This window comes from Apus apus, chromosome 6 (assembly GCF_020740795.1).
Source record: "Apus apus isolate bApuApu2 chromosome 6, bApuApu2.pri.cur, whole genome shotgun sequence".
NCBI lineage: Eukaryota > Metazoa > Chordata > Aves > Apodiformes > Apodidae > Apus > Apus apus.
In genome coordinates this window covers 35,213,064-35,237,985 of record NC_067287.1, presented here as the reverse complement: position 1 = coordinate 35,237,985, position 24,922 = coordinate 35,213,064, and the positions used below count along the sequence as shown (strand labels likewise).

Below are 24,922 nucleotides of genomic sequence, written 5' to 3'. Positions count from 1 at the left end.
CTAAAAGATGAAAATCTGCTTTAGAAGTAGGCATATGTGGGGGAAAAAAAGAGCTAGCAGCAGCAGCAGCAAGGAGAGATGGGACTCAACAAGCAATTTACCAACAGCAGAATTTAGAATGCCTAGCTCCTTATGTGGTCTCCCATAAGGGATTTCTGGTATCTTGTACCAGGATGAACCAAGGCCAGTTATTTTCTTTTGTGCCTCTGCCTGTCTATGAAGCTGGAGGGAACAGATTCCCACCTGATTCAAACATCTAGCTGAAATTGTTTAACACGTTTAGGAAGTACATAGGTGAGATGGGCACAAACTCCAGCATCATTATGTCTGTCTTCTGTTGGAAGTCAGAAGAAAAGGGACAAAGGAAAAAAATTAATCAAAACCCCATCTTTTCCTGCCAAGCAGTAGGTCTTTGATCATGGGCACCCAGGTAGTTCTCAGATTTTTGTACAGGCTAGTAACAGTTCAAGAATACATTTTTTTGCTTTGACTCTCCAAAAAGATACTTGGATTTTCCTTGTGTTATCACTTGAAAAATCTTGTCCCATAACCTTTGTATTTGGTATTACACATACTGAAAGACAAACTCTGCCTCTATATGGAAGACAAAGGCTTGCCAAAACTTCACATTGTGTTTCCTCTGTCACACACAAGACACTGAGATAGAGTGATGATAAAGCTTATCTGTTTCCTGCTATACCAATGGGATTTTTGTCACTCTTTTGGCTACAGACAGAAATTCACTACAGTTTGCTCATTAACAGGAAAGTCTGAGTCAGAGTTGGGCAGATCAACTCTTCTCATTCTTGAAATATTAGTGCATAATGAGGAAGCCAGCCAAGTTTTGCTAATAATGATGAGACTAGAATGTGGGCAAGCTTAAAAAAAAAACCCACATCAACTACAAGCAGATAAAGAAGAATGTATTACTGTTTTGTATCACTTTTTTACAGGAACTCATTCCCATCAACTTTTTGCAAGGCAATAAACTTCCACAAACAAGCAAACCATTTGCAAACTGCTAATTTATAGATGCAGAATACTTTTTAAGAGAAAGATGTGCTACACAGAAGCTGTGGAGGTTAAGAAGTAACAATGAATCTCATTAAAAACAGAAACTGTGATGAGATTTTTTAAAAGAGTAGAAAGAAACAAGAAGGTTGGAGACTAAGCCGGCCATTCCTGGAGGAAGTTCTAGGGAAGTGTTCCTGGGACCAGTACAGAAATTGCTGTTTTCCCCTAGCTCACAGGAAGCATGAAAATGCCATAAGGTTTTTATGTGTTTGTGTAAATTTAGTGATTACTTGACCCACTGGTTTGGGAGAACAAATATTTAGTTCACCTGGAGCAGTGGGATTCTCACTGCTCACTTCAGGTATTGGATAACTTGTCTTCTCCTTCCTTTGATAACTTAAAATACTGCCTGAAAGACTGGCTGTAAATTTCTGCTGACCTTTTTTCCTCATGAAAAGTTGAATTGCTTCACTGAAGCACACTTCCTTGGAAATATTTGGAAGAGGGAAGGGAAAGAAGAGATAAAATCCTTATGAAAAAGATTTTGGATTTGGATAAACGATCCCAAACCAGTTAGTTTTCATGGAGGTGCTGAGGGAATAAGGTAAATTTCTGACCAAAACATTCTTCTCTAAGAAATGAACTCAGAAATTCTTAGCTATCATTCTGTTATAACGAATGAGGGAGAGAGAGGTACAAACTGGAGTATCTGGACATCTCAGCCCTTCCATTCCTACTTATTTGGGGCAAGGTGTCTTAAGGACAAGCCAGCAGTGATGAGCAAGGTAATGAATGACAGAGTTAATGCTCACTGTGCTAGGACAGGCAGATTTTACTGATATCACATTGCCTGGCTCAACTGTTTCGGATGCTGGATTTTAATCCACTTGCTGTTTGCCCTTGCAACTCTTTGCATCAACTTCTGCCTTTTTAATTTTTCTATAAGCTTTTTCACTCTGTGCAATGGCCACCCATCCTGACTGAAGACCTTTCTTGCAACTTAATTAAAACAGTGAATTAATGTTCCAGGGGCACTCCATTCCTGTTTTTGTGTAATATCCACCTGTATTTCGACCAGAATCCCCACAGCAAATAATGCAGAAAGTTCTTCAGGTGACCACAAGTCCCTCTCTGTTGTTCACAGATGCTTCCAGGCCTTGTTCTTCAGCAGATGTTCCTGCCTTTGACCAACATTCTTGCAAATACAAATTCACTGCCTGGGGAAGTCCCAGATCCACGGGATTTCAGTCTTTCAAAGTGACACCCATTTAACTGCACAGGATTGAATATTAACAGCAGCACCTTCTTATAATGAACTGGCATCCCACCGACTAGGAAGAACAGCAGGACATAGCAGAATGAATCAGAACATCCAGCAGTGAGAATCAATGCAGATTATTAATAACAAAACAAACAAAAAAGAGTCTAAAGGGAAAGAAATCTCTCATCTCCTATTTATTGTCCCTGTTCTCCCCCCTGTCCCCATGCTCTGCATGTCACTGGCAGTTTCCCCTGGCAGTCACTGACCAACCACCTTCTCTCTTGCATGCAACTGTAAATCACACTGCCAGAGGCAAGGTCAGGGAGTGTAAGCACTGCTGCTGGAGTAGCTGCTTAGCCTGCAGATCAGAGCAGCTGGCTGGTGGCCATGGGAAAGGAAAGGACACTGTAGGACATCAAGCTAGGGAGATTTATCATTAAAAAACCCACTTTCTTCCACAAACTGGAGCTGAATTTGAAGGACAATAGAGAAAATTAGGGAGAGCTACCTCCTCTACAACTCAGGTCATCACCTGCACTCACTAACTCTGGGATCCTCCAATCCTAACTTGTTCTTATTTTCTTGATGACGTGGCTAGTTTGAACTAGTAGCCAGCAGCAGCAACACATGACACAAAGTACGTACAAGATGTAACACCTGGACCAACCCAGAGCAACCCCAGATTATATTTAAGATTACTGTAATTGACTTTTTCCTTCCTTGACTCCAGGGTCAACACTCCTGATGTCAGAACAGCCTCAGAGCTGCTTATCATCATCATCTCATCCAAAGGCAGCTGCTACAACTGCTCTGAATTCGTGAGATAAACCTCTGCAGGATCTCCTCCCTCTTCAAATGAGGTTAGGCATGAACCAGGGGGCCCAGGTAACTGGTACATCACCAGTAATAACCCCATAACAGGAGTACTGCTATGCTTCTATACCTTCTCCTAGCATGAGCTTTTCCCCTAGCACCCTTTCTAGGTGCTTTGCACTTTTGTAGCATGAAGTAGCCAGAGCCAAAATCCAAAAACCCACCAGGTGAGTGCACTGTGCAGGATGTGTCAGCACAAGCACCATTTTACATGCATGTGTTCCTCAGGCACATATGGAAGTGCACATGCATTTTTGTTTGCTTCAGAACAATGCAGCTCTCCAGTCTTCAGAAACGGAACATCAGAAACAGAGTAACAAATTACTGGACAAAATTAATCCAAAGGAATGACTTTTCATTCAAGATTATTAATCTGTTCTAGAAACAAAACTGGGCATATATGGAACTTGAAAAAGTTCATCCAATTTGAAATAAATACCATTTAGAAAAACTGCCTTGATAAGGGGCTCAAAACCTTTTGCCTAAGTTTTGACAGCAGACAAGCATTCAGCTGTTGCTTTTATTTGTCTGCTTTGCTGTGTGTTGTCATATGACAAAGTTTCAGTAATTTCAGCTCACGTATAGCTGACCATATTCCTCCTCTTATTTCCATTCAATATGACAAGCCTGGAGTGACCAGTCACATACCACAAATAACAAACTGCTTGAAGACTGCAATGGAAATCTCAGGAATGTCTCTCTTCAGAAGATAATTCTGAGTGGTTAACTCACATCACCCAACCATTTAATTCACAACCAAACAATGCCCACATTTCCCTGCAGTCATGTAGTCACACCAGCTTCCCTGCCGCAGTGACACCACAGCTGGATGATCAAAGTTAGCTGTGAAAAGGGAAAATTAAATTACATCATGTTAGTATTTTCAGAGTATGCTCTCACCTTCATGGCTTTCACAGCCTGGGATCCAGAGTAATCAAATTCCCCTGCCTGGCCAATGGACAGACCTCCAGATCCTAGAATGAGAACTTTGGAGACCTAAAAGTGTCAAAACAGCATGACAAATATCAGTCCCATGGTAGTGGATGCTGAAATAACAGACTGTGCAGCACTAACAGTCTCAAATTACAAAATGTAAGTTCTAAAAAAGAGAAGAAAAATCACCTCCCAAACCACTGCAGTTTTAGTTCTAAGAATACTTCTACTGGATCTCTCCCACATATTTCTGGCTAGGGAAATACACGACTCGTGCACAGAGCATACAATAAATGCATTAATCATATCATGGGCTTATAGACAACCTTGTCTCACTTTGGCTGCCCACAAAGTCCAGCTGCCTTCCAAGACAGCAAAACCCAGCTCATGCTAGGAAATTCACACTTATTTGCTAAGCAGTAGAGCATCAACATTATGCTGGTAGCACAAAATCTCATGGTCATATTATCCCAGGGCACCTCACATACTGCTATGAGTGCCCTTCTTGGGAGAACTGCAAAGAAAAAATTAAGGAAACATCTTAAAACTTTCTCAAAGAAAAGTGAGTTAATAACACAAGAGATGTGTGATGACTGTGAGACAGGCAGCTAATAGGCCTTTTTTAAAGGAAGCCTCCTTTGACTTCCATGGTCAGCTTTTTGTGCCATGGGTTCAGTAGGAATGAATTAGCTCCTAGTCTCACTGGCAGGCATTAATAACTAGTACCTGAACACTGACCTCAACTCTGGAAGCTGTTGCTCCAGCCTTGGGCAGGACTGAGGAAATGGTAGTACCTTTCCCTCTCTTAATGAGTGAAATAAACGAATCAAACAGGAACTAGGAAAAATAAATGCATGTATTTAATCTCCAAAGTGGTATTAAATAAATGGCAAGCAAAGAAGGAAAAATACAACCCATTTAAGAGTTCAAGCAATCAACTTTGCTTTACTGCCTTCAGAAGGCATATTTACACCATCAGAGAAGAAGGGATCATTATTTGAAATTTATTTAACAACTTTGACATATCTGACAAAGCTGCATTCCAGAAAGTGAGGCCATATCAGGAAGAAAACACATATCAATCACAGCTGTGTGCTCTGCTTGTATACAGCTGGCAGTGTAATGAATGAGTGCACATTAAAGCTAAAATACAGAGCACCATACACTTAGCTAGCTCAAGAAATCCATCTGGAATTCAGCCTGCTACAGAGCTGGGATGTCAACAGGTATATCTAGACATGAGTTGTAGTAAATCAGTATTGTCCTTCCAGAGAAGATCAAGGATTAGATGTGAGAAAAAAGTTTCCTCCAGCCAGGCCAGGCAGGAGAGGCAACATGACCACTGCTGGCATGTGGGCAGCTGCAGACAGTGGGACAGGCTCCCATCTGACCCCACACCTGCAGAGCCTCTGTCCACACAGTCCCTGGAGCTGGCTGCTGGGAAGCACCTATGGAAGGAGTGTAGAGGGGTCCTGAGAGCCTAGCAGCACAGGCACTGTATTAGCAAAACCATCTCAGCAGTGGGAATGCACAGACTTGGAAAAGACACAGCTGAGGGTGGTCTTCAGTTCCCTGAGATTGACTAGTCCATTAGATTGCCAGGAAACCTCTTGATATCATGAGATTTACTTGCAGATTTAATCAAGATCATCAAATTAAAGTTCAAATAAGCACTTGAATGTATTCTTCCATCTTTCTCTTTGAAGAAATGCTAAATAATTTACGTTCAGACATGCCTCCTCTGCCTTCCACATCCCCTGTTGCTTCTTGGTCATACCCTGTGACTACGCAACCAGTTGTTACAGAATTTGTGCGAAGTCACAGATGAGGGATTAAAATTTCATTTCACTTAGGAGAAGCAGAGTGAAGAACTGTGAATCCATTTGCATAATTCCACAGTAATTATAAAATTTGAAAGTGGAACTAAAATACATTAGAAAGTTAATGATTTTATTACAAAGCATCTGGCTAGTACTTTTTCCTGTTAAGAAAAATCCTTTTCCTTTTGCAATCACCCCAGGTACAAGAGATTTGAGCCTGATCCTGCAAAAGCTTAAGCACTTCAGTAACTTCCAACACACAAATAATCCCACCAGGACTCAAAGTATACACATCATACAAATGGACCCACTGATCCAAAACACACAAGTCAACAGATGCCTTGTTGCTGATTGTAATTAGCTGTGCATCAAGCTAGGCAGACACGAGCCGATGCGTGACTGGGCCCTCTGTTAGGATCTTGACATGCCCAACACCAAGATTCAGGCCCACCACCAACATAAAGACTTGCCACTGTAGCTGATACATCTCTGCACTCCCTAGGCCATGTGAAAGCAAGAGCAGATAGACCCTCATACAATACCTCTGTGTCTCTTGGCCCAGGATTTGCATCTGGGTAGAACTGAGCTGTGAAAATGGGTCTGGTCTCATGCATAATTCCCTGCAGGAATAAAAACAATCATCTTAGACACCTCCTCACAAGAGGGCAAGAGAACAGAAAGTCACATCTTACCCCTGAAAGCGCTGAAGGTGAAAGGACTGGGCTGTTTCTAGGGGCTGACAAACTGACACGCATTTCATTCCCAGTCTTGAAACAATGTTTTATCTGGGGAGTCACTGAGCCTCTTGCTCTTCTGCTAACACTCCAGTGCCTGTAGAACCCACGGGGCTGTGGGAGGGCAAGAAACCTAGTGGAGACATCACTTTCACTACGCCAGCAAACACTACGAAGCACTAAGTACTTAACAGAGCAAATAGGCTCGTCTTCCTCCAGAGGCAATCCTGGAACAAGCAGCGAAGAAAAACACATAGCAAGAAAAGATCACCTTGGACAAGGCTGTTACAGAATGAATGGTTTGACCGTTCTGATCTGGTTGGTTCCGTTACAGAAGACATGGGTTTAGGTCATGCTTTTTACTTCCGTAACTCACTTCAAATACTGACACAGGGCCTTGCACATCATCTCTGCCCTGGGTCACTGCCAGGCCTGTGATGAAATGGAATCACTTCATCACTTGCTCTGGGCCAACAATAGCTATGAAGGACCTAGACTGAGTTTTGAGACAGTGCTTGTAATTTCTGTTGCAGCCAGGAAAAACTGACTTCTTCCCATTTCTGTGACCTGAAAGCACCAAACAGCATAGCCCACTGGGACACTATCCTGTAGCTGTCACTGCTTATGGGCCCTGATTCTAGATGGAACCAGAGAAGTCCCTGAAGAGGGAACCCAGGCAAAAATAGTTCTGATATAACCTGCTTCCCTTGGGGTTGGAAAAAAGAGTCTCAACATCTCCTATCGAGCAACAGTGCCATGCAGAGCTGCAGGACAGGGATGAGAGGTGAGCTACCAACCACAGTTGATCCATTATGGTATGAGGTTCTGCTCTCAGAGAATGTTACCAGTCTGTCACATTCTCCCTGAATGCTCATGTTACTCCTAGTTACATACAAATAACTCTAAAAAATATTCACTCCATGGCTTGCGTGTGGTGCATTTATACAAAACAACCCAGAGGAATATTCCCATGGCAGAAACTGCTTTTGAGAATACCTTCTTTTTCAGTGAGTTTCTGATAAATAACAAGACTTCACTGACTTGTACAACACTGGGCCTAATGGACGAGACTTAAAACAAGCAATTTCAAAGCCTGAGATCTGTCTCAATGTCTGTCTGACCTTGTCAAAACTGAGCTATGGGATACTGCTTTCCTTTCTATGCTTTTCCCTGCTCAGCTGTGAACCTGCAGGTGCCAGGCATTTTTTAAATTTTCTTCACTACATGGATGTCACTTGTCATGAGACCTCTGCCTAAGATCCTGTAAGGAGTTCTCTAGAAGTAACTGCCTCTCTCTTTTATTATTTCAGTCTTTGGAATTCTCTTTCCAATAACATAGCAAATCAGACTGCAGTACTACTGCTCTTCTGCACTGGCCAACACAGAACTGACACAACAAAGCAGTGACCCAGCCTAGCACAACTGTGGCACCAGACCCAAGACAACAGTAACCCAGAGAGCCCCGCTACTGGCAGGGAAACCACAGAAGTCTCTAAGGCTCAAGAATGAGGAGGAGGATGAGGAAGGCTCACGGATGAGGAAGGCTGAGGAAGGCTCAGGTTCAAGGGAAATCATAAGGTCACTGTTGCAGTCCCACCCTTTGGGCTGGTATGGAGAACAGTGGTAATGGTTCATCCCCTCTGGGGCTGTAAGGCAAGGCCCCAAGTGAAGTAGATGGTCAGATCATGAAGTTTAGTCCTGGTAATTAACTGTCTGATAGCAAGTTTCCAGGAGGTGAAATCAAGTGAGATGGAGCCTTTGCTCACTTAAAGCTGTTGTGTGCATGAGCTCACCTCATTTGTTTGATCACTGGCATTCACAAAGAGAGGTTTCCATCCAGGTAGGAGGGTAGAACTGTCAATGGCATAACCGTGGTTCTGAGCAGTGATGACAGCCTGTCCATTCACTGCATTCAGGACAGGCTGGTTCTGCCCTCTGAAAGAGAAGGATCAGAGAACAGGAGATGGAAGTGCTAGATGGGCCCAAATGCTGCAATCAAGAAGAGCTGATAACTGCAGGGCTATATATAGCACTTTAACAGTAGCTGCTCCATACTGGCAGCCAATCTCAAAAAGAGAAATCCTAGGAGAAACTTTGCTCGCCTTCAGTTTGATGGGGATCAATTACACCATAAACTCTCAAATCACCCTCAAAAAAGGCAATGCATGACATGGCAGTTTAAATTAAAAGGAAGGAGAATGCCTGGAATGAAGAAGTGATGTGACTGCCACACTAGCTCCCATTAATGCAATTCAGAAGTGAAGGACTGCTGCTCTGCAGCCTTTTGCAATGCTGAGCTGATCCCAGTGCTGGGCCCTGGGAAGCAGAAGAGCTGCCACACCTGTTGGCCATCTGCATCTTGTAGGAAGTAGCTCCGGCTGCTATTCCAGTGATTAGATTCCCCATGCTAATTCCAAACAAGGGCTCTGGGCGATTGCTCTCCAGGACCTAAAAGGAAAAGGTTTTGAAGAGATACGGGAGTGTCTCTGTTCAGCAGTTCCAGCATTAACCATCCTAGTTCCATCACAGCAGCCACACAGACTTGGGAACAAGCTGAATGCAAGGGTGGCAACAGCCTGTAAAGCAAAGATGCCTCCTCTCCTCTGCTTCAGAGGGAAGCCTCAGAACACAGCTTGATGTCTCAGTCTACTCCAGGGAAATAAGCAATGGCACTCAGCACTAGAGCCAAACGGTGCATGACATTATATCAAATGGGAGCACTCTGAAAACAGAGTTATTCTTTCATAAGGTCACAGAGGTCCTGAAAGAGCACAGGGTATTTCAAGGCAATCAGGGTTATCATGTTTACTACATATTGTTCACTGAGGTCTGTATGGCCTTGTTGTAAATACTGATCTGGCACTTGAAAAAAGGCAAATAAACAAGAATAACTGGCCTATGGCTATTACATGGTACCTTTCTGACATTCTGAATCACCTCCTGGGCCTTCATGGGATCCCCTGGACCTCCAGAAATTATGAGCCCGTCGTACTCCATGCTGGTGAAATCATGGTCCCATGGAACCAAATGCACTTCTGCACCTCGCTGGGGAAAGAACAAAACCAAAACAAAACCACAAACCAAACAAAAAAAACAAACAAGGGAATGAAAAATAAGCAGTGAAGGGGAACAAATGTATTTGTGTCAGGAGGTTGTTCTTACGCTCTCATGTCTCAGAGGCTGAGTTTGGATTACAGTCTTTCTTTCATCAGGGACAATGATGAGGTTTCTCTCCACTGTCTGCCCAGATTATTTTCACAAAACTGGTAGACTTAGCCTCTTTGAGCCACCTCAGTGTTTGTCAAGTTTATTTAAAAGTCACTGATGTTATATAAAAAAAAATTGAATGCAAAAATGAGCATGTATGCACACATGTAAATTATGTTCACTTTTACACAGTGCATTCCTCCTAACTGCTAAAATAGGGCTGGACAACCTTATTTTATGATATGCCAGAAACAGTTTTGCACATCACAGATGAGATGAATATCCACATTAACTAAAAAACAGAAACAGGGAAAGCCTGTACATCTAGAGAATGAGAGAACACTGCATTCATTCCTCCTGCGTGCCTAGAGAAGGAAGGACTGCTACATGACAGTGCAACAGAAAAAGATTTTCATAGAATCATAAAATTAAAAAATAACTCAGGCTGGGGGGACCTCAGGAGGCTACCTGGTCCAATCCTTGCTCAAATCAGGGGTAACTTCAACTTCAGGGCAGGTTGCTGAGGGCATTTGTCAGTTGAGTTTTCAGTATCTTCAAAGACTGTCATTCCCCAACTTCTCTGGGCCCATGTCAGCCATTCATCACCCTCACTGCAGACTATTTTCCCTCCGTTTACTTATTTTTGACAATGTTGGGCTGACCTTCGTTGGTTGCTGTTTGGAGAGACTGTACCTTGCCTTTTTAAAGGTCTTGTAGGAATTCTCATAACTGGGAGGTTGCTGCACAGGACCTCTTCCTTACCCCCTCAATGCAGCGTACCATGTTCAGAAAACACCTCCCAGTCCATAAAAATCATCAAAAAAATGGACTTCATTTAAGGTGGGAAACTGCTATTAGAATGGGTGTGTCCAGCTGGAAGGCTAGTGAATACACACAAGGCTTTTCCCCAAGCAAAACAAGAGATGAAGGACACAAAGCTCTGGCCTACCTTTACCAGCAGACGGATAACGTTGTGCTTCAGCCCACAGTCGATAGCTACGACTTTAATTGGATTCCCTCTGCCATAAACCTTGACTTCCTATAAAAAGATAGACCATGTCAGATCTCCCCCTGACCCTAAGATACAGAGTAGAATAACTTTTCACCAACATGCAGCAACTGATACTTAACAACCAATTTACAAGGCAATCTCCACAAGTACTGCAGACATTAGCCCTTCCTTCATTTTTCCATGAAAGTAGAAGTAATAATGCTCTTTTATATACTGTTGATTACAGCAGTAACAGCAATCCCTAAGAAAGCACTTGTTTCCATAGCTAATGACAAGCTTTTTTCCTGTCTTTCACCTCATTAGCAGTGAAGCAGCAAGCCAGTTCTCACAGATTATTGCAGCCCAAGAGAAATACCAGATACATGGCCAGAGATTCTGAGCTGAAGTTTTCCTGCTGATGCCAGTGAAATGAGGCTACTTCACATCAGCTACAGTTCCATCACATTAAACACCACCCTGAGACTCCAGTCACAGATAGACTAAAGCACAGCACAGCTGGGGATCAAAGAATCATACAATCACAGATTCACTAAGGTTGGAAAAGACCTCTAAAGATCATCAAATCCAACAGTCAACCCAATACCACCATGCCCACTAAACCGTGGCCCAAAGTGCCACATATACACATATTTTTGAACACCTGCACAGATGGTGACTCCCTCACTTCCCTAAGATGTGACCAGAACTGATATCCAGTGCAGCACAGCAGTACACACCACGCTAAGCACCCCACTGAGCACCCTGTGTTCATATGGACCTGACAGTTTTACATATCACAGAATCTTAGGGGCTGGAAGGAACCTCTGAAGATCATCTAGTTTAACCCCCCTGCCAGAGCAGGATCACCTAGAGTACATCACACAGGAACGTGTCCAGGTGGGTTTGGAATGTCTCCAGAGAAGGAGACTCCATAACCTCTCTGGGCAGCCTGTCCCAGGGCTCTGTCACTCTCACAGGAAAGAAGTCTATTCCAATGTTTACATGGAACCTCCTATGCTCCAGTTTGCAACCATTGCCCCTTGTCCTATCACAAGACATCACTGAAAAAAGCCTGGCTCCATCCTCCTGACATTCCCTCTTAACATATTTGTAAACTTTGATGAGGTTGCCCCTCAGTCTCCTCTTCTCCAAACTAAAGAGACCCAGCTCCCTGAGCCTTTCCTCTAAGGGACATGTTCCACTCATTTCATCATCTTGGTGGCTCTGAGCTGGACTCTGTCAAGCAGTTCCCTGTCCTTCTTGAACTGAGGGGCCCAGAACTGGACACAATATTCCAGATGTGGCCTCACCAAGGCAGAACAGAGGGGGAGGAGAACCTCCCCCTTGACCTACTAACCACACCCTTTCTAATGCACCCCAGGATGCCATTGGCCTTCTTGGCCACAAGGGCACATTGCTGGCTCATGGCCATCCTCCTGTCCACCAGGACCCCCAGGTCCCTTTCTGCTACCCTGCTCTCCAGCAGGTAACACTTCTCCTCCTCTTGCAGCTGATGTTCCTTAACCAATCCCACAAAGTATATTGACACCAGTCCCAAATCTGGACCATTATGCTTTGTACACACTCTTATCTATTGCTCACAATCAGCATGGAAGACCATGAAGTCAAGTGACCATATGTGATACATGCATTGACATTGCAACACCCACACACGTTGTCAGAGAGCTGTAGCACTAATGCAAGGTTATTTATGGACAGCTGCTTTCTGAAGCTTGCTGAACAGTTTTACTCGTTACCTGACTGCAGGTAGCACCATGCTAGGATGTTTTTCATCACTAAACACATAAGGCAGCCTTCTTCCTTCTAAAAACAAACTCTCTGCTTATCTTCAGTTATGGTCAGCTTCTGAAAGCTGATATTGATAAGTATACTTCATCCAAAGGGGCTTTTCTTTTCTACGATCCATCACTGAAAAAAACAACTAAATAACTCCCTTTTAATCAGCTTCCCTGGCATTCACATTTCACAGCTGGGCCCCTTTATGAAAAGATGCTAAAATCCACGTCAAATATGCTGATGCTGGGTGATGAACTGAATCTTTTCATAGAAGGATTACAACCAGACAGAAGGAAAAATATCCCCTCTACAGGGAACCCAAGATGAAGTTTATTAGCAGAATATTACAATTCTTTCCTCTGTATTATCCTAAATCAGTTATTATTTTTACTTTTACCTTTTCAAAGATTAAGATGAAGAGATTTTGGGATGCAAGAGCATGCCATGGCTGAGGACAGCTCTGACGATCATCAGGAATGACTTACTACCATGTCAGGAACAAGGGTGAAAGAGATGGGATACGAGGAGCCAGCCCTCTTGACTATAAGGTTTCAAGCTGCAGCACATGAACTGCCAGCTGTCCCTTAAACCACCTTTGAGGACATGGCTCTGGACAGAGCCAGTAGTGTTACCATTGCTGTAGCAAATCCTGCTATGCAATGCTGAAGAGATTTTTTTGTATCAGAACATATACTGTAGCTCACACTCCATGATCAGATGGCAAAGTACACCACATCCCCTTTTGAGAATGCGCAGAACGGAAACCACATTGAAACTGGGTCTTGTTAGATCACTCAACACTTCCGATACGAAGCTATGCTTGACATCAAATATGACAGTATCTTCACAGAAACCAATACACAAGTTCATGGTGGAACTGTATCACTGCACAGGAATTGTGTGGATCTTCTACCTGCTGTCCTTCAGGCTTCTGGGAAGTGGGTTTCAAAACTCTCAAGAAGATTAAAGTGGCTAGTTCTCACAGTAACTAACTTAGTACCATGTGCCAGAGTCCCTTAAGAAAAACTCACCCTCCTTTTCTAAAAGGGCTTTTGGAGACCCCTCAATTCCTCACAACATAATGAAGCAACAATCTCTCTCAAAGGTTCTCTCCTGACTGTTTCAGTGGCCAGAGAGAGTTGTGGGACAAGACTGCTTTGAGGTACTTTAATTAACTCACTATCAAAACTCTTCCCTGTCCAATTAATTAGGCTATGATTTGTTAGAACAGTTCCTTTTACAACAAGACTGATTTTAGGTGTTGTTCTCTTCACAACATTCACACCCACACACACACTCTTGTCACACTTAGTACTCCTCTGTGCTACAGAGCACTGCCCCCTGCATATGGCCAAAAACATGTCTAGACAGAAAACAGGCTGGGACTTAAATTTATTAAACTATATTCCCTCTAAAGCCAGAGGATTTGCCTCATCTGCTCACTGCACAGCCTGTAAAAAACTGTCCCAGTCTGAAAGGATGATGTGGGAAGGCTGTGAGCCAGCAGTCAAGGAGAAACTGCTCAGCAGTTAAAACTCCTGCTGGCAATAATGCCAAGAACAAAAACAGAGTGTATGGGGCTGGATGTGTGGATAGAAGTGATGTTTTAGCTTCAGGTGGTTAAATACCTCTCATCTGCTTTGGGACCCTGACAATCACGTGCACCAAAACACATCTCCAACAGAGGTTCCTGCAAAATGCTGACAGTTTGCTACGTTTCCTGCCCTGTACAGGCAACATTAGCAAATAGAGTCTATACCACTAGCATCAAAAGAAGGCCAGGGGGTGGGGAGGCTGGGGGGAAATAAAAGATCAATCACTCGTAAGGTACAACTGACACACAGGTTCCTGCATCCTGACTTCCATGAAAATAGCTGTTATAGATTATCATGTCCAGTAATTACCAACATTGAACAGCTGACTTCATTTTTAGCTTTATTTGTGATGTTGCTTTTTTAAGCCTATAAAATGAACTTATAAATATAATGAGACCACCAAAGCTCCATTAATCTTATTATATTTTCCTTTTATAAGCTATTTGCAGCATCATTACAGTAATTCTGTCTTACTAATTGCAGAGTTTAGCATCAGCAATCTTACCCATTTCTGAGTTACTGCTCAAAACAGCTCCACCTGCATCTTGTAATCATGGACCACAACCTCAGTAAGCAATTTCCATCCTTCTGTGTATCAACAAGGCCCTGACTCAAAATAGAGTGGAGGCATTGGCACGAGTTGGTGAGACTCCTGAAGAAGATTTGCTTTGTGCTCCAATGGCATCCCAGATAACCAGTTACTACTGTAAATCCAAGCCTGGATGGAGACTGCATTTCAAATTCCCACTTGCTCACCCTCAAGCACTCGTGCCACTAACACACCAGCTTGTGTGCAGAACAGGACACAAGCAACTATTGGAAGAGCCCTTCCAGAGCCTCACTGATCTTGAGGGAGCTGCAAACACCACAGTAAGCATGCAGTTTGTAAAAGGGACTCGTACACTCAGTTCTCACTTCAGTCAATGGGATTAAGCACCCAAGGCACTCTTAATCCCAGAATCAAATCCCCAAAGGGTCCACAATTTAAGATATTAACCCTTGCATTGGAACAAGAATAGTTACTGGTTTCAGTATGGGCCAGGTTTGATACGTCCTTGTGATTTGTAATGTTCTTCTCAGCTTGTGGTCAAACATAATTTGCATGCCCAGCTAACAGTACAAACTTGATTGCCGTTCTCTACCTGTCTATAGACAAACCAGCTAATGCCAGCACTATCAGATCCAGGGGATCCCTAACTCGGTCTCTTTGAAATCTAGAAATCTCTTCTGGAATCACCTCAACAAAATCATACCTAAACACCGACTGTCATTGTGAGCTCTCGTAAAATGTATTTAAGGAAAGCAACTATTCTTTTTATTAATTCTTTATATGTTTGAAAATGTCCAGCATTTACTAGATATAACTGTATCACAAATACTTCTCAATCCTGTCTTTGTAATACACAGTCCTCTGAGCAGAGTACTGTTCAGACTAAACCAGCTCACACAGTTCATTTTATGTCTTCAACACTGCACCTTAGGAGCCACGGGAATTCTCTGGGAATTATGTTGAGATGACAGTCCTTCAAAGGTCTGGAAAGGCATATTGTTTAGAAAAGGTGCCCAAATAGTTTGCTTAGAAAGACTGGATGATCCCCAGGGCAAATGGGGAGCACTCACTACCCAGAGAGCTCAGCCCTGGGACTACAGATGAACTTCTCACCTTTGTTGAAACTTCTGCAATTAAGTTTTGTTTATTTGGGTCTGCAAACTCCATGGGATGACCTTCAAATTCAATCTTCCCAAGTACTGTGCCCTGTGGAAATGCACCAGTAAACAACAAAGCATGAGCAAGGGAGAAGCTGTGAACACTGGGACAAGGTGCTGACAGGCACAGCAACTGGAACAGCTGTTCAGAGATTGTTTCTTGGCAGCTTATAATAATTTCTAACATCTTCAGAAGTTTATGAACCTACCTCAGTATCAAAAATCTGCTTAATATCCTTCACTGAGGGCAAAGGCATTGTCAGCAGCAAAACTTGTTAACAGGCAGTCTGGAAAGCTGTCAAGAGACAGCAAAATAGATTGTCTTCCAAGTTGATCAGAATTCTGATCCCTAAATAACTGTTGCATAGATCTGGGAGTAATCCACAAAGAAGTTTGAAGCTTTTTGGCTTTAGAAACCCACTGTGAGGTCTTCACCCACCTCCTGTGGACAGCTATGAGGCAGCAGAGCTGCTAAGTTACAGGATAAGCACTGAAAGCCTGTTTACTTTGGATGAAAGGACTGCTGATTCATTAAACTGTACATCTCAAGAAAATATAAAATGTATTGCTCTTTTCTATCATATTAAATTGCACTTGCCTGCTGTCCCTAAGAGCAGGACAACACCCTATCTTCCTCTAAGAATTCATTTCTACAAATATTCCTCTATTCAAGATGGGTCATTCATATTTTGCTCTGTGGAACAGAAGGGTATTTGTGGGCTTGGACTGCAGGCTGCAAAATGATCACCCAATAAAAGAGCAGCTTCAAACAAACCAATACAAAAAAGAGCCTCCAAGGCACTTTTACATCCAGACTTGCTTTGATCACTGTTTTAGCCAGTGTGAAACATGTACTTGAACATTAACCTCCATTCAGTAACATAATCCTCACGTCCTTCAATTGTCAGCTCCTGGAAACCAGGGGAAAGTAATTACTGTTAAAAATAATAACAGGCTTCAGCCAAAGAAAATGAGACTGAGTTAGGAATGCAGCTGAGGTTATTGTAGTCATTTCTTTGTCCCTGAGGAGCAGGAGAATTTCCCCTGACCAAAGGTGGTGCTGTCTGTGAACTAGTATCCACAGTATTTCACAGAGAGTTGTTGCTCTCTCTGTTACTATCTGAAGCAACATGTAGTTGACACTACTTCCTGTTGTGTCTGACACAGCCACACGAGGCCTTTCACTTACATCAGCTTCTGCTGGTTCCCTTATGTAGAAAAGGAAACCCAGAGCAGAGCCAAGGAGAGGGGGCTCCCTGGGCATTGCCTCAGCTGTACAGAAGACACAGCTTTTGGAAGAGCACAGAGACCTGAGCAGCCACTGAGGTCAAGGCGGCCCAACAGTAACATAACTCCCCAGGTTTGCTGTGCTGTTAGAAAAAGGGGCCAGCAATGCCAAGGTTAATGCAACTGGATCAAGGGAAGCAGGTCATACCTTGTCACGAATCACTTTGGAAAGCATTCTGGTATCAATCCCATACAGTGCAGGCACCTGAAGAAAACAGAAGAGAAGGCTAAGCTAGAAAACAAGCAGATAAGACAGATGAAGACAGCAACCAGAACACTTTGCTGAGAAGAACATGTCCTTGTTTAAGGAGCTCTGGCTCTCAGCAGCACTATTACCAAGGCTGCCTCACTTGCCCTCCCTGTTCCCACTCATAAATAGCTTAGTTGTTCAAATCTAGTTTCTGCACTAAAAAGCAAAAAATAAAAAGCCCTTGTGACAAATATTTGTCTCACTCCCGAGCCCCGTTTTATCTTACTTACGAGCACCTAAACCTCCCAGACATCATAAGCCAGTGGCAGTCTATGACTGATCCTTGACTCCCACAGTTTCAAGTCAGTGGGGTTCTAAGCAGCTAACATGTATTGTGGTCATGAATGTGGCAACACCTAGGAGCAGCACTACAGAAACATTTGATGAGAGAACAGAATATAATCTATTGTGTATTGTTTTTTTGGAGAACCAAACATCTCCATTTAACGATCATTCCTTCTGGACAGAACTTGGGAATACCACTGCAAGCTGAAAAAGAGAAATGGCTGAAGAACTAGAAAACTGAGGAACACAGAATGAGTCCAGTACAGGCTGGTGAAGACATCTGAGGAGCAGAGTAGTTACCAGCTCAAAGCCAGCAGTTCTTGCCCCCTGTTCCCATACATTCAGGTCTGTTCTCATAAGGTAGTTACCCTTAGATTGCTCACCTGTTCTTCCTGCAACCACTCTCCCAGGCTCCTAGCAGCCTGCCAGTGGCTGTACTCATTGCTGTAATCCAGCACCAGCAAACCTGAAACCTGCAGAGAGAAGAAACCTCATTTTGCATGGAAGGATCACTCAGTACTTGCCCCATACCTTCCAAGAGTTCACGGCTCATCCACTGCCAACCATATCACAGGCAGGACAATGGGCTGGGCAGCCATGGCATGGCTGCCCTTATATAACCAAAAGATAGCAAAGCTGAGTCTTCACAGGTCAAGTGCACACCACAGGTTCCTGGCAAAGGGGTACAGACTTCAGTGTTCTGTCATGACTGTACCTGGGCCACTTAGGAAATGGACAGAATCATGTAGCTTCCAGGTAACCGAAGCTGCCAATTGCACTGAACTGAGGAAACTCTTGTTAGAAAGTAATGGAAATTTAAGACAAGACAAAATGTTTTATTTTATTTTTTGCTTAAGAAAGTTTTTCAATTTTAAGTTGCATTTCATTTCAAAAGTCAACTCCATTTTCCAGTGGAGTTAGATAGCTTATAAAGCAGTCATTTCACCTCAGGACAGATCAAGCATTTCACTAGCTCTAAAATTACATCGTTTTGTTTCATTTTATCACTGCATGGACACATCCCTATTCCAGCTAATACTTCCTGACACCACAGCATAAATACTTGTTCCTGCACTAGTACTTACAGCCTTCTTCACACAATTGTCACCTCCCCTGTTTGTGGTAGTACAGTTATATAGAGAAAAGTCTCAGTACACAGAAACCTCTCATTCTCTCGGGCATTTGATCAGTCTGTGCCAACCAGACCTGGGCAAACACAGATAAATGAGAAAGAAGGGAATGTGGAAAAACAGCCATCCAGCACAGCAGTTCACAAAAACTGTAGCATGTCTATCACTGCTGAGAAATGTAACACTTTCAGATAGCACATGGCCTGGTACAGAAAACAAGGTGGATTATCTCTTGCCACCATTCCTCCAAAGAACAATATCCAGGAGGAGAAAAAAAAAGACTAAGTATCATTGCTTCCTTCTAACTCCTATGAGCATGCCAGTAAACTCTTGTGCATATATACACATACAGCCTGCTAGCACCACCTTTTGATCAGCTCTGCATCTCCCACTGTTACCTTGATCCCATCAGACTCCAGAAACCTCCTGAGGCCCATCTCGTCCAAAGCACTCGTGTCAGGCACTCCTCCATTCCCAACAATGGGATTTGCCAGTGTAAGAATTTGTCCTTTGTAGCTGGGATCTGTCAAGGCTTCAGTGTATCTAGATGAAGAAGAAAAGTATATTAGTCTGGAGTTGAAAGGAAAACAAAAGAGCCAGTGAAGCCCAGACAGATCTGAATTCCTATATGACAAAGCCACAAAGAAAATGGTGTATCTGTGAAAACATCCTCAGTATAAAAGCAAACACACCTGTGAATCGCCCTTGACTTTACCACCTACGATTACATATTTACACTGAGAACCAAGAAAGGCTTTGACTTCTCATGTTTCATTTAAGAAAAGCATAGAAGCTATTAACAAACTCAGACTCCTTGTGATTTAACATAAATAACTACGCAAAGACATCACAGAACTGCAGTAAGTGCCTGGCATATCGCTTGGCCCACAGATAACAGCTGGGGCTTGGTCATTCCCTGGTCAGCCCACATGGGCAGTGCTTTGTCACTGCTGTGTCACTCCCTCCATGTGGTGTAAGAACTTAAACCTTCTCAGTGACAATAGAAACCTCAAACTGAAAAGCCAACAGAGCTGCTTGCTGGACTTGTTCCCATCCCCACTGAGGAGCTTGCAGGTGTTGAGATGTACAGAGCTGTAACTGCCCAGCAAGGAGATATCTACAAGCATGGTGGAACTTTCTTCTGCAGTGGAGGATGAAACCTAGGATTTTGCAAAGTATCAACTCTGGATCCAGTAGATCCAGTCTTACTTTCAACCCCAAAGAGGGAGCAGGGTAAACATTCTCTACATGCCCATGCTCCTATCCTTCAGCTTCAAATTAACACGTAGACCTTTGCTATCTCCCCTATACTGAGGCACACTGTTGCAGCAACCCATTAAACAATTGCTGTCTTTTAACCCACCAGCAGCTGTAATTTGGCAGCAGATGAAGTTATCCACACAAATATTTAGCCAAATACATAAAGACATTTCAGGACGAATCCACCCTACAGAAAATACAAGTTATTACTGTCATTACTGTTTAAACAACACATAATTAGCAACTCCAGCCATCTACCAGATATCAGCAAGTCACAAGAGAAACTTTTATGGAACATCAGACTTACTGCCAGAAGATTAATTCTCAAACATACGGAAACTCTTCACGAAACCTGGAGTGGTTGGAGGCAGATATAGACAAGGCAGCACATCAGCCAGCTGTGAGAAATGATGTGTTGAGTGGATAACGGCCAGGAAATAGTTTTCAGGAAGCCTCTCCTGCTGTTCAGACATATACTGCCTGCTGCAGGTAAACAACCAAGCCAAGTGCAGTGTGATCACAGAACTGCTAGTGAGCACTTGGCACATGCACGTTTGGCATTGCTCTCTCCTTCCCAGTCATGGACTCATAGAATGTCTTGGGTTGGAAGGCACCTCTAAAGGTCATCTAGTCCAACATCCCTACAACAAGCAGGGACATCTTCTGCTAGACCAGGTTGCTTAGAGCCCCATCAAGCCTGACCTTGAATGTCTCCAGAGATGGGGCCTCCACCACCTCTCCAGGCAACCTGCTCCAGTGATCCATCACCCTCATATTAAAGAACTTTTTCCTAATGTACAACCTAAATCTACCTTTTCATAGCTTAAGACCACTGCCCCTTGTCCTGTCATTACCTGCTCTTGTGAACAAGCCTTCCCCAGCCTTCTTACAGGCCCCTTTCAGGTACTTGAAGGTCGCTAGAAGGTCCCCCCGGAGTCTTCTTTTCTTCAGGCTGAACAACCCCAGCTCCTTCAGCCTGCCTTTAGTTATGATTCCAAAAGACCCTTTCTTAATGACAAAGCTGCAATTAACCTTTGCATGTTATCTGTAACCAGCAAACAAGGAGAGAGAGACAGTGATTTTGGCTGGGGTACGAAGGCACAGATCTGCACTAGGACACAATGCCCTTTAAACAGGCACATTGCCTCGTGGAGCACAGAGGAGCAGATGGGAACATGAGCTCCAAAGACTCTGCAAGGTCTAATCTGGGCTGTGCCTGCCCAAAGGCCTGCCTGATTTCAGTAAAATCCCATCACTCAGTTTTCTTACTAGAATACTGTGGGAAACACATGCATTTACTGAGCTGTTTCAAATGTGGGAGCATTTTATGGATTCTAATTCTTCTTCTTTCTTAATTGGAAATCTCCTCTCTTCCTTTTTGTTCCTATACCAAACAGATGGTTGCAACAATAGGACTGGGTTTTTTTTGAGCAAGTGTTTCTGAAAGGTTCATCCTTTCCATGCTTTTCTAATGAAAATTCAACATGTCACCATCAAAACACTGCTCTCTGCCCTATTCCAGACTAATACGACAACATTTCAGCCAGCTTTAGCTACTTCAAGCCTGAAAGCTGTACACACATAAAGTGCTTTGCCTCCTGGTTCTATGACATGAATCAGAATGTGGGAGTCTAGATCAGGAGGCAAGGTGCAGAGCAGCATATTTATCATCTCACTAGAAAGCCCATGCTGACCCCTCTCAAGAGTCTAGAAACACCCACCTCACAGAAAGCAGTGGCTGGAGGCATAACAGCAGCACTGGCAAAATCACATCCCTGCTGCCCTCTTGCTCTGACAAACTGCCATGTGCCCACATAGTTTGTAAAAGGTCCCAGCTCTGGTCACCTCCTTCATGCAGGCACTTAGCCTCTCACTGTGTCAATGAAAAGAGGTGCCTGGCTTCCTCTGGATACACAAGGTTTTGGTCTCTGTGCTTAGAAGCACTAGGCAGGGAGACAGGGTTTCCCTCACTGGATAGCAATCCCTGGACTGTCACTCTTATCATCTGCAACAAAGCTGCAAACTCTTATCTCCCCTTCTCAGAAGAAATGAATCAAGGTCATGTTCCTGGAGAGCACTCTGAAGATACAACCTTCCATTTTGAATGTTGCCTCCATGTCCATATGTTCCTCAGCACAGAAGAGATATCTCTTTCACAGGCATCCTCTACAAATAACTAGAAAATTAGCAAACACAGCTTCTGCTGCCACAGTAACACGTGGAGAGGAAATTAATCCATCAGGTCCTCCTTGACTTTTGTGATGTGACAAGATTCATTGCCCATAATCTGTGACCGAGAAGAGAACTCTGGTGTCCTCCATCATTCTGATCTATATTAAACAGTTGCTTGCTGGCAGGTATATTAACACAGCCAGTAATTAGTGCTGTCAAAATACTTAAATAATTGCCTCCTAATGTAAAACTTTGCAAAGAGATTTCCCTCCGCAGCAATTTAACATTCTCACCAATAAGATAATTTAAAAGCTCACCCTGTGAGTTCTGGTTTCTCCAAAGGAGAGCACCATTTGGGGAGTCCAAGGCAGCTGGGTAGGGACAGCTTTGAATGGCTGCAGGAAAATCTCATGCACCAACAGCTTGAGCTTTCTCATCTCCCCAGAGACATGTCCCTCTCCTAACAAAGAGCCTCATTACTCTGGGCAGATTTTGTCTGCTCAAACAGTTCAATAAAAGCATGAGCAGCATTTGGCTGGTAACCTAAGCCAGCCACAGGCTTCTGCCACTCAAAAGGACAAAGAACCATGCTACCTTAGGCATGAATCTGATCCTACCCTTTAGCTGGAATGGGCACAGTTATAATGCATCCTCAACTGTTGTATGAGCCAACAAATGTCATAAGGGACTGGTCATACAGGTGACCAACTCGAGAACCTCAGGATTTAAAAATTTTGCACTCAGAAGCCAAGTTGCATTACCCAGAAGGTTACAGATGCTTCAAACCTCTATATTTGATCAGAGCACTGGAGGGAGAACAAAGACAGCTCCTCCACTCTGGCTCAGCAATGGCTGCATTTCAATGGGAAATGATCAGATCCCTACATACCTCACTAACTCATTTATGTATATCAGTCTCTAAAGTTGCTCATCACCACAAATCCTATCATACAAGAGGACTGTTTGAAATATCTTCATTAACTTTCTCTCTCTGTGTGACCTTGGACCATGGTGTTTTCTTATACAGAACACTGCATGCTTGGGTCAGGACCCTATGGCCTTAGAAAAAGCAGCTTTCACACTTTAACAAGCTCCCAGAGAAGTTTTGGTGCTCATACCTCATTTGCTTTTGCCTTACCCAGAAAGACCAGTGTTGAATACGACTTCCCCTGCCGTGGAGGATGGATGGCCAAAAGAATAGCCCTTCATCTTGGTCCCATCTTCTAGCACCAAGTTCGCTGTCTGGGCCTAGAGAAAGGCACATGAAGAGACTCAAATTCAAGAGGACAAGGCTTGATGTTCATACAGGAAACACCTAGGACACTGGCCTTTCACCCCTCATGTTCTAGGTATTCCTGTATCTCTCCCATTACCAGATGCCAAGATACTGTCTCTTGCACCAGTCTCCTAATGCTCTTTTTCTTTCTAAGACTTAGCAAGCATTGCTCACCTAATGGGGCAAGGCAGCTGCCAAACCAAACTGCAAGGACAGCATGTGCTGCTGGTACTGTGGGATCACCCTTCCATATCACTTTGCTCATTTCTTCCACCCACTGTATCTTGCAATTAACCAATGCCATAACTCTGTAGAGAAAGGATCTCCTCTCTCTTCAGTGTTTGCTCAGAGCTTGCTTCTAAGTATGTTGACTCTCTCTCATCCAGCTGTGACCTTTGATAGGTGTTTAACATCTGCTGCAGCTGCACAGCTAAGCTACTAAAAATAAGTGTATCCTTATTTGGACTGGTCCCACACACCTAAATTCAAAATTTCAATCCATTCCACTGTAGGACACAAGAAGAGATGAACTCATGGATCAGACGGACACTCACGGTCTCAGTTACCTCAAGGACAGGCATAGGTTCTCATGGAAGAGGTAGATATGAAACAATCAGCCTAGAGGAAAACGTCCCAAAAAACCACACTTCTTTCAGAAAGTGTTTAGCAGAAGTGAGTTCCACACTAACTGTGGGATCCCTTATGGGTTTAATCACCATTTTTACAGCTGAGGAAAATGGGACACAGAGAACGAATTTTACATAAGTCCTTAGGAGATTCAGTAGCACAGCTAGGACTTTGCATATACTGGACTAAACACACCCTCATTTGGAAACTAAGCCTTTCTTAGCCTGTCCAGGAACTGGGTGGAAAACCACCTGGGAACTTCAGCTTCTACCAAAACATAATGAGTATATGCACAACAGAAATGACAGAATGAGTTGGCAGATTCCCTCAAGCAGTAGGATCACCGGTGACATGCAGAAGAGAGATGAAGCAAAGATGGCAATAGACTTGATAACAAATTTCTGGGCCAAAGAAATTCGGGTGATGAACCTTTTAGGCCCTGAGAAACTTCTTCCGCAATAAAAGCACAGACGCCTCCTGGGCATAGAGCTGCAGTCACAGAGCAATGACCACTGCAAAAACTCCAATGGTCTGCACCACAGGAGTTGTGCCAAGCTTGTCCATCAGGCAGCAGCTCTCGACATGATTTTTCTTATTGGGTTTTTAACAGAATAATTACTCCTACTAGAATTCTTTAAAAGAATAATCGAGATCAATTTGCTGCAGAAAGGAACAGGAGAGCTACTTTCCATTAGCTGTAAAT

The 24,922-nt window shown here is 43.4% G+C and overlaps 1 protein-coding gene across 2 annotated transcripts in view; it reads right to left on the bottom strand.

Annotated features, from left to right (window-relative positions):
• CPS1 (carbamoyl-phosphate synthase 1) overlaps positions 1-24,922 on the bottom strand; it is a 120,721-nt gene that overhangs the window by 67,380 nt on the left and 28,419 nt on the right. Inside the window, exons 4-15 of one of the 2 annotated variants that reach the window (XM_051624102.1) lie at positions 23,455-23,564; positions 19,283-19,427; positions 18,138-18,227; positions 17,368-17,424; positions 15,889-15,981; positions 10,792-10,881; positions 9,552-9,680; positions 8,977-9,083; positions 8,429-8,570; positions 6,444-6,521; positions 4,820-4,918; positions 4,049-4,144 (exon numbers count right to left, since the gene is read on the bottom strand). In XM_051624102.1, coding sequence (XP_051480062.1) covers positions 4,049-4,144; positions 4,820-4,918; positions 6,444-6,521; positions 8,429-8,570; positions 8,977-9,083; positions 9,552-9,680; positions 10,792-10,881; positions 15,889-15,981; positions 17,368-17,424; positions 18,138-18,227; positions 19,283-19,427; positions 23,455-23,564 — 1,236 coding nt within the window. The remainder of the gene's footprint in view (positions 1-4,048; positions 4,145-4,819; positions 4,919-6,443; positions 6,522-8,428; positions 8,571-8,976; positions 9,084-9,551; positions 9,681-10,791; positions 10,882-15,888; positions 15,982-17,367; positions 17,425-18,137; positions 18,228-19,282; positions 19,428-23,454; positions 23,565-24,922) is intronic. The other variant, XM_051624103.1, reaches the window with a different exon arrangement.